Below are 12,823 nucleotides of genomic sequence, written 5' to 3' on the forward strand. Positions count from 1 at the left end.
GTCAAATAGCTTAATCAAATAGTGATAATGTGATACATGGAAAGAGCAATGACTGACCTCTGAAAGGGTTGTCCATTAACCATTCCACAAAATGACTAAAGACAAGCAACATTGATGCCTCTGTCTCCATAGCCTACTTCACAAATGAATTCACTTCATTTGAGTCCGCAACCTTACCTGAAGATGAAAATACCATGTTTTTAAGGGATAAGGGATGAAGCCATTTTATGTTCAGTTGAAATAATTTGGCTTATTTGCCTTGGTTAAAACCCCTTGGCCTTCACCCAGTACCCTTCCCTGAACTTAGTCACTTGCCGGCTATTACCCGGTTACTCAACCCTGCACCTTAGAGGCTGTTGCCCTATGTACTGGTCACTTTAATAATGGAACACTGGTCACTTTAATATTGGTTACATACTGTATTCTAGTCAAGGCCATCCTATTAAACTATTGCTATACATATACTATTCTATCCTACATATTCTAACCACATACTGTCCATAATGTCTATACATCCCATCACATATACACAGTTGAAGTTGGAAGTTTACATACACCTTAACCAAATACATTTAAACTCGGTTTTTCCAAATTCCTGACATTTAATCCTAGTAAAAATTCCCTGTCTTGGGTCAGTTAGGATAACCACTTTATTTTAAGAATGTGAAATGTCAGAATAATAGTAGAGAGAATTATTTATTTCAGTTTATTTCTTTCATCACATTCCCAGTGGGTCAGAAGTTCACATACACTCAATTAGTATTTGGTAGCATTGCCTTAAACAATTTAAACTTGGGTCAAACGTTTCGGGTAGCCTTCCACAAGCCTCCCACAATGTTGTGTGAATTTTGGCCCATTCCCCCTGACAGAGCTGATGTAACGGAGTCAGGTTTGTGCGTCTCCTTGCTCGCACATGCTTTTTCAGTTCTGCCCTCAAATTTTCTATAGGATTGAGGTCAGGGCTTTGTGATGGCCACTCCAATACCTTGACTTTGTTGTCCTTAAGCCATTTTGCCACAACTTTGGAAGTATGCTTGGGGTCATTGTCCATTTGGAAGACCCATTTGGAAGTCTAAGCTTTAACTTCCAGACTAATGTTGCTTCAATATATCCACATAATTTTCGTTCCTCATGACGCCATCTATATTGTGAAGTGCACCAGTCCCTCCTGCAGCAAAGCACCCCCACAACATCATGCTTCCACCCCTGTGCTTCACGGTTGGGATGGTGTTCTTCGGCTTGCAAGCCTCCCCCTTTTTCCTCCAAACATAACGATGGTCATTATGGCCAAACAGTTCTATTTTTGTTTCATCAGACCAGAGGACATTTCTCCAAAAGTACGATCTTTGTCCCCATGTGCAGTTGCAAACCGTAGTCTGGCTTTTTTATGGCGGTTTTGGAGCAGTGGCTTCTTCCTTTCTTAGCGGCCTTTCAGGTTATGTCGATATAGGACTTGTTTTACTGTGCATATAGATACTTTTGTACCTGTTTCCTCCAGCATCTTCACATGGTCCTTTGCTGCTGTTCTGGGATTGATTTGCACATTTCGCACCAAAGTAGGTTCATCTCTAGGAGACAGAATGCATCTCCTTCCTGAGCGGTATGACTGCTGCATGGTCCCATAGTGTTTTACTTGTGTACTATTGTTTGTACAGATGAACGTGGTACCTTCAGGCTTTTGGAAATGGCTCCCAATGATGAACCAGACTTGTGGGGGTCCACATTTTTTTTCTGAGGTATTGGCTGATTTATTCTGATTTTCCCATGATGTCAAGCAAAGAGGCACTGGGTTTGAAGGTAGGCCTTGAAATACATCCACAGGTACACCTCCAATTGACTCAAGTAGTGTAAATTAGCTTAGTAGAAGCTTCTAAAGCCATGACATAATTTTATGGAGTTTCCAAGCTGTTTAAGGCACAGTCAACTTCTGACCCACTGAAATTGTGATACAGTGAATTATACGTGTGTAAATAATCTGTAAACAATTGTTGGAAAAATGACTTGTGTCATGCACAAAGTAGATGTCCTAACTGACTTGCCAAAACTGTAGTTTGTTAACAAGACATTTGTGGAGTGGTTGAAAAACAAGTTTTAATGACTCCAACCTAAGTGTATGTTGTATATACACACACACACAGTACCAGTCAAAAGTTTGGACACACCTACTCATTCAAGGGTTTTTATTTTTACTATTTTCTACAGTTTAGAATAATAGTGAAGACAGCAAAACTATGAAATAACCTGTAGCACTCACGTCTTTAGCCATGAAATGCTTTGAAAGGCTGGTCATGGCTCACATCAACACCATTATCCCAGAAACCCTAGACCCACTCCAATTTGTATACCGCACCAACAGATCTACAGATGATGCAATCCCTATTGCACTCCACACTGCCCTTTCCCACCTGGACAAAAAGAACACCTACGTGAGAATGCTATTCATTGACTACCGCTCAGCGTTCAACACCATAGTACCCTCAGCTCATCAATAAGCTAAGGACCCTGGGACTAAACACCTCCCTCTACAAATAGATCCTAGACTTCCTGGTGGTAAGGGTAGGTAACAACACATCCGCCACACTGATCCTCAACACGGGGGGCCCTCAGGGGTGTGTGCTAAGTCCCCTCCTGTACTCCCTGTTCACTCATGGCTGCACGGCCAGGCACGACTCCAACACCATCATTAAGTTTGCCGATGACACAACAGTGGTAGGTCGGCTCACTGACAATGATGAGACAGCCTATAGGGAGGATGTCAGAGACCTGACCGTGTGGTGCCAGGACAACAACCTCGCCCTCAATGTGATCAAGACAAAGGAGATGAATGTGGACTCCAGGAAAAGGACGACCGAGCACGCCCCCATTCTCATTGACAAGGGCTGTAGTGGAGCAGATTGAGAGCTTCAAGTTCCTTGACGTCCAAATCACTCCCATTTCAGATAACTCTTTCAAGTGTTTGCATCATCAACATGCCTCCTCCTGTTCTAAGCGATGTGTTTAGATTAAAAGGACTGCCCAACAGATGTCATCAATATGATTGTATATCACAGAGAAGCATCAAGGTTAGTATGACAATTTAATAAACCAGTGAAATTAATCAACTTCCTGCCCTGAGGTGTCTGTGAGGACATCCAGACATGTTGACTTCCTCTCTGTGTTGCCTGCCTATGTTCATATTCTCTTTCAACATCACATGCCCTATTAAGTTTGGGAAAGGTAAATCATATCACGCTTCTCCACTGGCTGTTTTATGCAAATGTGAGCTTTTGAAAATTATTGGTAAGAGAGAAACCCTGTTTGTGAATTTATTTACAGAGGAAAAATAGACCAAGGAGCGAGTTCCAGGAGTTATTCTGCTTGGCTGTGTTCTAAGAATGGTCCAGTGACAGGTCTTGACCTATACATTTGTCACATACATTTCAAGGCCTGCAATGGCAGCGCAATGTTTATTTTTTTATTTTATTTATCCGTTATTTTACCAGGTAAGTTGACTGAGAACACGTTCTCATTTGCAGCAACGACCTGGGGAATAGTTACAGGGGAGAGGAGGGGGATGAATGAGCCAATTGTAAACTGGGGATTATTAGGTGACCGTGATGGTTTGAGGGCCAGATTGGGAATTTAGCCAGGACACCGGGTGTACTTCACTCACTGAATGTTTAATGTAGACGTAGCTTGGTCATTGTTTGTTTAGAGGTCGCTCATCCCAATAGTCAGATTCTGTAATCTGTGCGAGATTACTGTGACATAATAGTGTTTTGTCACATGGGCTGTGTTGTGCTTCAAAAAGCAATTGCCATGGCTGTGGTTGCTGTGTTAGGCTGCTTACTAAACAATAGTAATAGAGTCTTGTACATACACTCTATATTACTCCCAGTTAAAATTAGCCTATTATCAAAGCCGGTTACAACATTATGTAAAATATCTCTGCTATTATTAGATGTCTGAACCAATGTTTCTGCAAAGTAGTGCCTTCTTCAGCTTCTTGGAAGTCTTTCTTCATGACATTGAAGAACTGACTTTGGTTTGCTTTGTCTTGCAGATCAGGTAAGGCTGGTCAGCGTATCGTGTGGCAGTCAGAACGTGTGGGCGTGTGATGGCTATGGGATGGTCTATTTCCGCGTCGGTACGCAACCCCTCAACCCCAGCATGATGCTTCCTGCCTGGATTTGTATCGAACCACCAGAGCAGGTAAAGCCAGTCTAACCACAGTGCATAGTTTATATGGGTCTTTCTATGAACTAGGGCACCAGTGAGCATTTATTTTATTGGACAACTGTTTGGAGCTTTTACAAAGTCATTAATAAATAAATCAAATAAATGTGAATGCATTAAGATATAAAGGAGGAACATGCATGCATTCAATATAATTCATAAATTGAATTAAAACATATGTTTAAACCCTTTCTCATGCTTAGTCTTCACAGATATGGCAAAAATCATGTGACATAAAACACTACCTTTCTTTCCTTACATTTATGATATTTTTTTGTTATATAGTAAGCTCTTAACAATCGAATTACACTTTGACCCTGATCCTGTGAAATTCCTGGATATTGCTGTCTTTTTTTTTTGAATGGAGATCTCTGAAGTGTACTGTAACCTGGTATCATTTCGTATCTCTATGTTATGGTGTGAAAACAGTTTATGGGCACACATATCCAAAATGATGTATGTGATTGCAAAATCCAATGCTTCAAACAGAAAGAGTATCTTTAATATGATTAATAAAGCAAAAATCGATACTGTCATTAACAGGGTTCTTCAGTAATTACATAATAGTTATTTGATGCACGTTTGCTATCTAGCTGTTTAGTTACATGGGGATGCAACATCAGCTGATTCAGGAAAGGATTTTCTGAATGACAGTCAAGTGGTAAAGAGCTTGTGTGATACTGCATGTGATTTAACAACTGCCAAGGTGCGGGAATTAATGTTTATTTCAAGGATTGACAGAATATTTTTGTGTCTATGTTGTTATGGTGGTCAATATAATTAGCCTAATTCTTGGACAACATTAAATCAAGATACCTGAGTTAAGATTACTGTCCATGTACATTTTGATTTCTTGTTTTCCAAAGTTAAATGGAGCAATCGGGAATGTGAAAACAGCTGTTTATTAGTTTTTGAATGGAAATAAAAATACAAATGTATATTTTTTTTTAATGTAGAATGCCTGGTCAAGTGCACAGCCAACACTTTATGTCCTTTCAAAGTAGGTCACCTTCTACCTTCTGTGAATCAATTAATTCATTGATTAATAGCTGCCCATACCGTGCCACAATGGCAAGATAAAGTAAGATTTCTCCATTCCTGCATACGATTTAGTGTGTATTAACTTATTAATGAACTGATGTTACTGTAAATGGTTAGCGTACTGATATATCCTAGTTAACCATTGATTATCTTATTAAATTATGCTATGGGGCCAAAACAATAGTATCTGTTGCTAGACTAGAGATATCCCTAGCTATAGTTAGTCTTTGGTTGCACATCTAACTAGCTGGAATGAAGCAAATGTGTAAATATATCCTATCACTGTTTAAAGCTGGTCTCCAGCTACCCAGACCTTTCTGATCAGCCTGTTAGGGTGCTGTGGGTGTGTCCAGCTACCCAGACCTGTCTGATCAGCCTGGTAGGGTGCTGTGCGTGTGTCCAGCTTACACCTGTGCAAATCTGTATGCATAACAATGGAATTAAACATCCAACCAATGCCTCAGGAGTTGTGCTATAGATCCACCATACACGCAGAGGGTTGTGTGGGGTTCTGTCCAGAAACAACCCTTAGCCCCAGAGAATTGGACAGGTGTAAGCTATACCATCAAAATTCCACCAAGCATATCAAAGGGTAAGGTGGAGCTCTCACTATGTCACCACCCATCAATCCCTCTCAGATCTCCACAAGTGTCTAGACTCTGGGCAGTAGGAGCTATTATGGGTTGTTTCTGGACAGGCCATGGGTGTTATGGTAGCTCAGTCAGTCTGGCACTGTCAAAAAAATGTAATAGCTGTCAAATACTTGAGAGAGTGTGAGAGGTGAGTGATGCAACATTTTTTTAATTTTTTTTTTAATTTAACTGGGCAAGTCAATTAAGAATAAATTCTTATTTACAGTGACGACCTACTCGGGCCAAACCCGGATGATGCTGGGCCAATTGTGCACCACCCTATGGGACTCCCAATAACGGCCGGTTGTGATACAGCCTGGAATCGAACCAGGATCTGTAGTGAAGCCTCTAGCTCTGAGATGCAGTGCATTAGACTGCTGTGCCACTTATGTTAGAGAGTGATGGGTGAGGGATGTGTCCTCCGTTCCTCACCTTCCTCTCAAAGCACATTGGGGTAGAGGAAGGAAGGTTCTTCCTCTTAGGCTTCAATGCACTTTCAAGGAGAGACAAGAATTGGAGGGGATAAGGATAGAGGAAGCAAGAATGTGATGTCTAGTTTTCACACACTTCTTGAAGAGTTTACTAATTATAATGATTTAGTTATTGGTTATTATTATTGTCAATTATGTTGTTTACAGAACCCACTGTATTATATTATTACATCGACTATTAGAAAATAGAGATGCTGTTGATCTTTTTCATTCTAATGGAAGGTTAAGCATGGCTATAAATGATAGAGGAGTTCACTAAAGCACAAACACACCTGGCTACTAGGCATGACAAAAAAACATGCAGTATCAATGTTAGATGTGACATTTGAATTACATGTAGATGTTTTGTTGTTGCTAGGAGTTATGGTCTCATTGTGCCTTTTATACACTCATATTCCTTTTACATGTGAAGCTGCAAGAAAATCATATTTAAATGTATATCAAACCATTTTGAAGTGTTGACCCTGATGTCACAAATTGGCCCTTTATTTATAGAAAGACCAATATGATTGCCTACATTGTACATCTGCCTGCATGTGATTAATACAGTGATGGTTGCTTATGTATTTTATGTTTAAGTCAATCCTCATATCGTCAGACTGTTAAAGAAAATTGTCTTAGCATTTTACTATAGATATTGATGATAAAGTCATTCTGGAGACATACAAGACAAAAATATTTGACCCTCACACTGAGTTTATAGTTCAGCCCATGATATCCCCTGTTGTGCTGTGTTGTTGACACCGTCATGGTTTTCTGCTTCATCAGCCACTAGGAGTGCATTTTATTAGAATCCACACCAGTCCCAACGACAGCATGCTGTGGGCCATGGACAACAGAGGGAATGTACATGTCCGCACTGGAATCACAGACGAGATGCCTATCGGCACAGACTGGGAACACATTCCAGGTGAATGACCTGGAGATTGACCAACTAGTCAGACATCCAACGATAATTAATAACACCTTTGTCCGACTCCAAAGACTATGTAATCTACATATTCATAAGTGGAAGATCAGACACCCATTCATAAAACCTTTGTCCAAAGACTAGATCATAATTTTTCCTTTCATTTATCCAAATTATTCCCAGGCTTGCAGGCCAGTCAGCTGGTGCTGAGTGTGAAGACTGTTTGGGTGCGCTGCCCCAACGGGGAGGTGGCGAGGCGCTATGGTATCACTGACAAGAACCCAGCAGGGGACTACTGGAAGAAGATACCAGGCCTGGTCAACTGGCTGACAGGTGAGTGATGAGGGAGTGAGAGAGAGGTGAGTGATGAGGGAGGGAGAGAGAGGTAAGTGATGAGGGAGAGAGAGAGAGAGGTAAGTGATGAGGGAGAGAGAGAGAGAGGTAAGTGATGAGGGAGGGAGAGAGAGGTGAGTGATGAGGGAGGGAGAGAGAGGTAAGTGGGGAGGGAGGGAGAGAGGTGAGTGATGATGGAGGGAGGGAGTGGTGATTGATGAGGCTGAGTGAGTAATGAGTCACCACCATCCATAGCATGACGAGACGCAGCCTCATCTACACCACCATCCATAGCATGACTAGGCCCAGTCTCATCTACACCACCATCCATAACATGACTAGGCCCAGCCTCATCTACACCACCATCCATAACATGACTAGGCCCAGCCTCATCTACACAACCATCCATAACATGACTAGGCCCAGCCTCATCTACACCACCATCCATAGCATGACTAGGCCCAGCCTCATCTACACCACCATCCATAGCATGACTAGGCCCAGCCTCATCTACATCACCATCCATAGCATGACTAGGCCCAGCCTCATCTACATCACCATCCATAGCATGACTAGACCCAGCCTCATCTACACCACCATCCATAGCATGACTAGGCCCAGCCTCATCTACATCACCATCCATAGCATGACTAGGCCCAGCCTCATCTACATCACCCTCCATAGCATGACTAGACCCAGCCTCATCTACACCACCATCCATAGCATGACTAGGCCCAGCCTCATCTACACCACCATCCATAGCATGACTAGGCCCAGCCTCATCTACACCACCATCCATAACATGACTAGACCCAGCCTCATCTACACCACCATCCATAGCATGACTAGACCCAGCCTCATCTACACCACCTTCCATAGCATGACTAGACCCAGCCTCATCTACACCACCATCCATGAGAGAGAGCGCACCAGAGGTGGGTGGGTGAGAAAGAGCGCGCCAGAGGTGAGGGAGTGAGGGAGAGCGCACCACAGGTGAGGAAGTGAGGGAGAGCGCGCCAGAGGTGAGGAAGTGAGGGAGAGCGCGCCAGAGGTGAGGAAGTGAGGGAGAGCGCGCCAGAGGTGAGGAAGTGAGGGAGAGCGCGCCAGAGGTGAGTGAGTGAGGGAGAGCGCGCCAGAGGTGAGTGAGTGAGGGAGAGCGCGCCAGAGGTGAGTGAGTGAGGGAGAGCGCGCCAGAGGTGAGTGAGTGAGTGAGGGAGAGCGCGCCAGAGGTGAGTGAGGGAGAGCGCGCCAGAGGTGAGTGAGTGAGTGAGGGAGAGCGCGCCAGAGGTGAGTGAGTGAGGGAGAGCGCGCCAGAGGTGAGTGAGTGAGGGAGAGCGCGCCAGAGGTGAGGGAGTGAGGGAGAGTGCGCCAGAGGTGAGGGAGAGTGCGCCAGAGGTGAGGGAGAGTGCGCCAGAGGTGAGGGAGAGCGCGCCAGAGGTGAGGGAGAGCGCGCCAGAGGTGAGGGAGAGCGCGCCAGAGGTGAGGGAGAGCGCGCCAGAGGTGAGGGAGAGCGCGTGAGGGAGTGAGGGAGAGCGCGCCAGAGGTGAGGGAGGGAGGGAGGGAGGGAGGGAGAGTTAATGAATGGCTTGCTCTTCCATTGGGCTCATTTGAGATCTACTACATTGCAGTCACAATACTGATCTACAAGTCATCCCAAATAACTCCTTGTTAGGGGATCAACATTAGAAAATTGTGTGCCTCTGCTTCGCCTTGCTCAAACTAATCACCACCAACATGCTGATTGTCCCACAGTGACACCCATGGACGAGCTGTGGGCTGTGAGTGTGTCTGGAGGTCTGAGGCACCGGCTCACCGAGACCCTGGTGCACACCATCAATTCCCATGTCAACACAGGCTCCCTGAGAGGAGAGGACCTGGAGGAGGAGTGGGAGGTCATCTAAAGAAGACTTAAATTGTGTTATATTCCCTATATAGTGCACTACATTTGACTAGGGATAGTGCATAGGGCTCTGGTCAAGTCGTGGACTATGAAGGGAATAGGGTACTATTTCTCACGTTTCTCCCCAACTGGAACAACCACTCTTTATTAATATTCACTTTCACTACTGAAATGGGCTGCATTGCATTTATTGGTGGGCACTTTACCTACTGTATGTATTTTTAATGTTATCATCCTATGTACATAATAGATTCTAAGGCAACTGCTAGGTGCTTATGAATCAGTACGGATTGCACAATGGCTCTGTGGACAGACAGGATGGGATAATTGGTGTTACCAAGGGAACGGGGTGTCTCCCAGACCACCTCATGCTGTGTACAACCAGTGTTTACTTTTAACCTAACCCAACCAATCCCTATTGAATTTAATTTAAGGAATGAATTGTTATATTAGTTTTAAAAAAAGTAATTATTGGTGACATTTTAGGAAGGCAATATTTTTCTTCATTTTAGTTAGTTTGCACTTTAATTGAAGTGGGAAGGTAACTGCACTCCCAGTACACAGCACTAGTCAAGACTTGCTACCCTGAGACCGTACACAGCATTAGTCTAGACTTTATACCCTAAGACAGTCTGTTGTTTTCTTAGAAAACATCCTCTCCCAAAGGAACTTACTGTAGCTCTTGTATTGTTTTTTTACATATCGATTTATTCCGATGAATACTGTACGTACCACAACACACTTAGAGCCTTCCAATAGTGTATCTTCAATTAAATATTTAGATCTGTCATACCTCTAGTCCAGTTGAACCACTATCACAGGAGTTATATAGGGCCATGGTCTTTGAATTATGTTTTCATGTTGTTTTAAAGGAAACTACGATGGTAGTATGAAGGAGATCCATTTTTTTTTAATAACACAGAAGTAACGTGACTGTAAGTACTTGAATGGAGAAATGTATCATGTTAGTCACAGTGCAAGGGTACCACATAAGTGTAGGTGCTTGCTGTGCACATATTGATTGATGCTTCCTTTTTTTACTGTGGAATACTGTACTCACTAAGGAAGGGATATTTGCAGGAGTTTGTTCTGGGAGATTTATAACACGTGTATTTTGTATAACTACCAGAAAGGGAAACGAACCAAATAATTTATTCCGTCTTAATACAGCTACTGAATAATTAAGGGAATCATGCATTTAATGGTATCATATTGTTGCTTCTGAATACTGTACTCTAGTGCTATTTAATCCTTAGGAGTTTGCCAGTTCAATTCAGATTGACAAAGTCTGGGCCAGAAGTAGTGCACAATATAGATGAATAGGGTGCCATTTGAGATGTAAAATCAGATTTAATGACAGATGTTTTACACTAGACAGGAAAACCCAAAGATCGTGTTGAAGTATCCCCTCTGTGTGTGTCTATATGGGATACACAGCACTGCAAGTCCACTGAATCCTGTTGTATGAATCCATGCCTCTCCTCCATATGAATGAACTTCCTTAATAAAGGTGTTTACAGAGACTGCCTGATGGTGCTGTATGACCTCCGTAGATATAGCAGTGTTTCTCAACTCCATAGAACTGCACATTTTTACTCTAGCCCATCACTAACACAGTGCTGATCTGGAACAAAATTGTGGGGGCCTAGGACAGGACGGGAGCTGAGAATGTTTTCCTTCTGACCATGAGCCATGCAATCATCAGCAGAGAAAACAACCATGAATGTGTGCAAAAAGCACATTCAAACCATTGTGCCATGTTATGGGTAATACCATGCTGTGAAACGTTCATAGTTTTGGACCTAGTCTATTGTTTCTGTAGGTCTGTAACACAACACTTCTCAGTTGCCTGTGTAGTTACTATAGTAATAACGTTCTCTGCCCTGCTTCACTCCACAACTGCCAGATAATGGCCAAGTATATTCTGGTTGAAAGAAAACTGCAACAGGTTCTCTCGTACACAACTCTTATTTACATTGCAACATTATTCAAGTCCAGATGTGTATTCTATAGTGCATTGTTTTTAAACATCAAAATGAAATAACCTTTTGAGTTGTTGTTCCTATTTACAAAGCTGCATACTGCATTTTATTCACACTATTAAATCGTTCACACCATAGCCAAAAATAAACCTGTCGAGTAGTTTCATCTGGTATACTGGTGTAGCCTGAAGTCCAGTGGTTTCAGAAAGTCTGGCAGAGAGTCCAACTGTTTAACAGGTTTAGACTGGGTCATCTTATGCATAGCCTGAACAAAGAGAGAGGGAGGAGATAGTTCTAAGAGCCACTGGAGCGCCTGCTCTCCAATAAGACTCTGCCACAGCCCTGGATTCTTCTGCAACTGTCCCTTCATTTGAAAATTGAATTTTGGCATGAAGAGAATGAGGTAACCAAGGCAGACGTGCTTGCTACGCATGTCAGGCTCGCCCTGACGTATCTGATTTAGGAGGCAGTCCAAGGGGGTGTTCCCATCTCGGTCTGTGACATAAGGACATGCACCGTGTCCTAGTAACATAATCAAACACTCAGGGCGCACCAGTTCGCACGCCAGATGCAATACGTCTTTGCCTCCTTGCATGTGAAAACATCCACGGGTGTTCAAGTAGCTCTGGCGCTCACTATCAGAGAAGTCTTTTAGGGAGTCCATGATCATTTTCAGGATAGTAATACGATTATAGCGAACAGCAACTGTGAGATGCGGTGTTGCTGATGCTTGGCAGCAGCAGAAGCTTTGACTGGGCATCTCCAGTGCACCAACAGAGTATCTGTTGAGGAGGAATTTGGCGTATTGTTGATGGTCGTGAACAAGTGCATACAGAAAAGCCTCGGGTGGAGTAAAAGAGCATGCCCGCCCTTCTTCCCAATGAAACACTTCCATAGTCCGCATGTCCTCGAGCACCCATACTGGTAACAGGTCCCGCACTGCTTGGTAGAAGGCAAAGGAGGTTCTTTGGCACTGTTTCTCTGATTTATAATCGGCCCGGCTGTCAAACACACCTAGATCGTAAGGCATTGCTACTGTGTTCGGCAGATTCCTTTAATTTCTGAATATACCTTTTTTTGCAAGGTATAGCCTAGCACCTCTGTGCCAGCTCTGTTAACATCAACACAGGATGTCAGATGTGATTTAGAAGAAAACAGTTATAAATATATAAAATAATCAATAGCTGAATTTAGGGAACTTGCATAACACACGGCAAAAAGTTTTTCAAATAAAAATGAAAGCCTATAGCAAACGTAACGGCTCTTCTGTCTCGCTGCTCTTGGAGTCTGTGTTCAGTATGTTTCGGCTGTTATTGACT

The 12,823-nt window shown here is 43.1% G+C and overlaps 2 protein-coding genes across 3 annotated transcripts in view; one reads left to right on the top strand and one right to left on the bottom strand.

Moving 5' to 3' along the window:
* Nucleotides 1-11,046, top strand: part of LOC110505758 (tectonin beta-propeller repeat-containing protein 2) — a 34,768-nt gene extending 23,722 nt beyond the window's left edge. The window contains exons 17-20 of one of the 2 annotated variants that reach the window (XM_021585185.3): nucleotides 4,043-4,191; nucleotides 7,148-7,289; nucleotides 7,473-7,622; nucleotides 9,375-11,046. In XM_021585185.3, the coding sequence (XP_021440860.3) occupies nucleotides 4,043-4,191; nucleotides 7,148-7,289; nucleotides 7,473-7,622; nucleotides 9,375-9,523 (590 nt within the window). In that variant the 3' untranslated portion in view covers nucleotides 9,524-11,046. Of the gene's footprint in view, nucleotides 1-4,042; nucleotides 4,192-6,114; nucleotides 6,241-7,147; nucleotides 7,290-7,472; nucleotides 7,623-9,374 lie in introns of those variants that run through there. The other variant, XM_090221097.1, reaches the window with a different exon arrangement.
* Nucleotides 10,853-12,659, bottom strand: LOC110505761 (ankyrin repeat domain-containing protein 9). Its single transcript, XM_021585189.3, has one exon. It carries the CDS (start codon nucleotides 12,532-12,534, stop codon nucleotides 11,668-11,670), a length of 867 nt encoding a protein of 288 aa, XP_021440864.2. The 5' UTR covers nucleotides 12,535-12,659; the 3' UTR covers nucleotides 10,853-11,667.
* Nucleotides 12,660-12,823: the final 164 nt, after the last annotated feature.

This window comes from Oncorhynchus mykiss, chromosome 25 (assembly GCF_057628025.1).
Source record: "Oncorhynchus mykiss isolate SJ-2025 chromosome 25, ASM5762802v1, whole genome shotgun sequence".
In the NCBI taxonomy this organism is placed as follows: Eukaryota; Metazoa; Chordata; class Actinopteri; order Salmoniformes; family Salmonidae; genus Oncorhynchus; species Oncorhynchus mykiss.

Bases quoted from the DNA above. Each gene is read 5' to 3' on its own strand.
- LOC110505761 (XM_021585189.3), bottom strand. From the start codon at position 12,534: ATGCCTTACGATCTAGGTGTGTTTGACAGCCGGGCCGATTATAAATCA.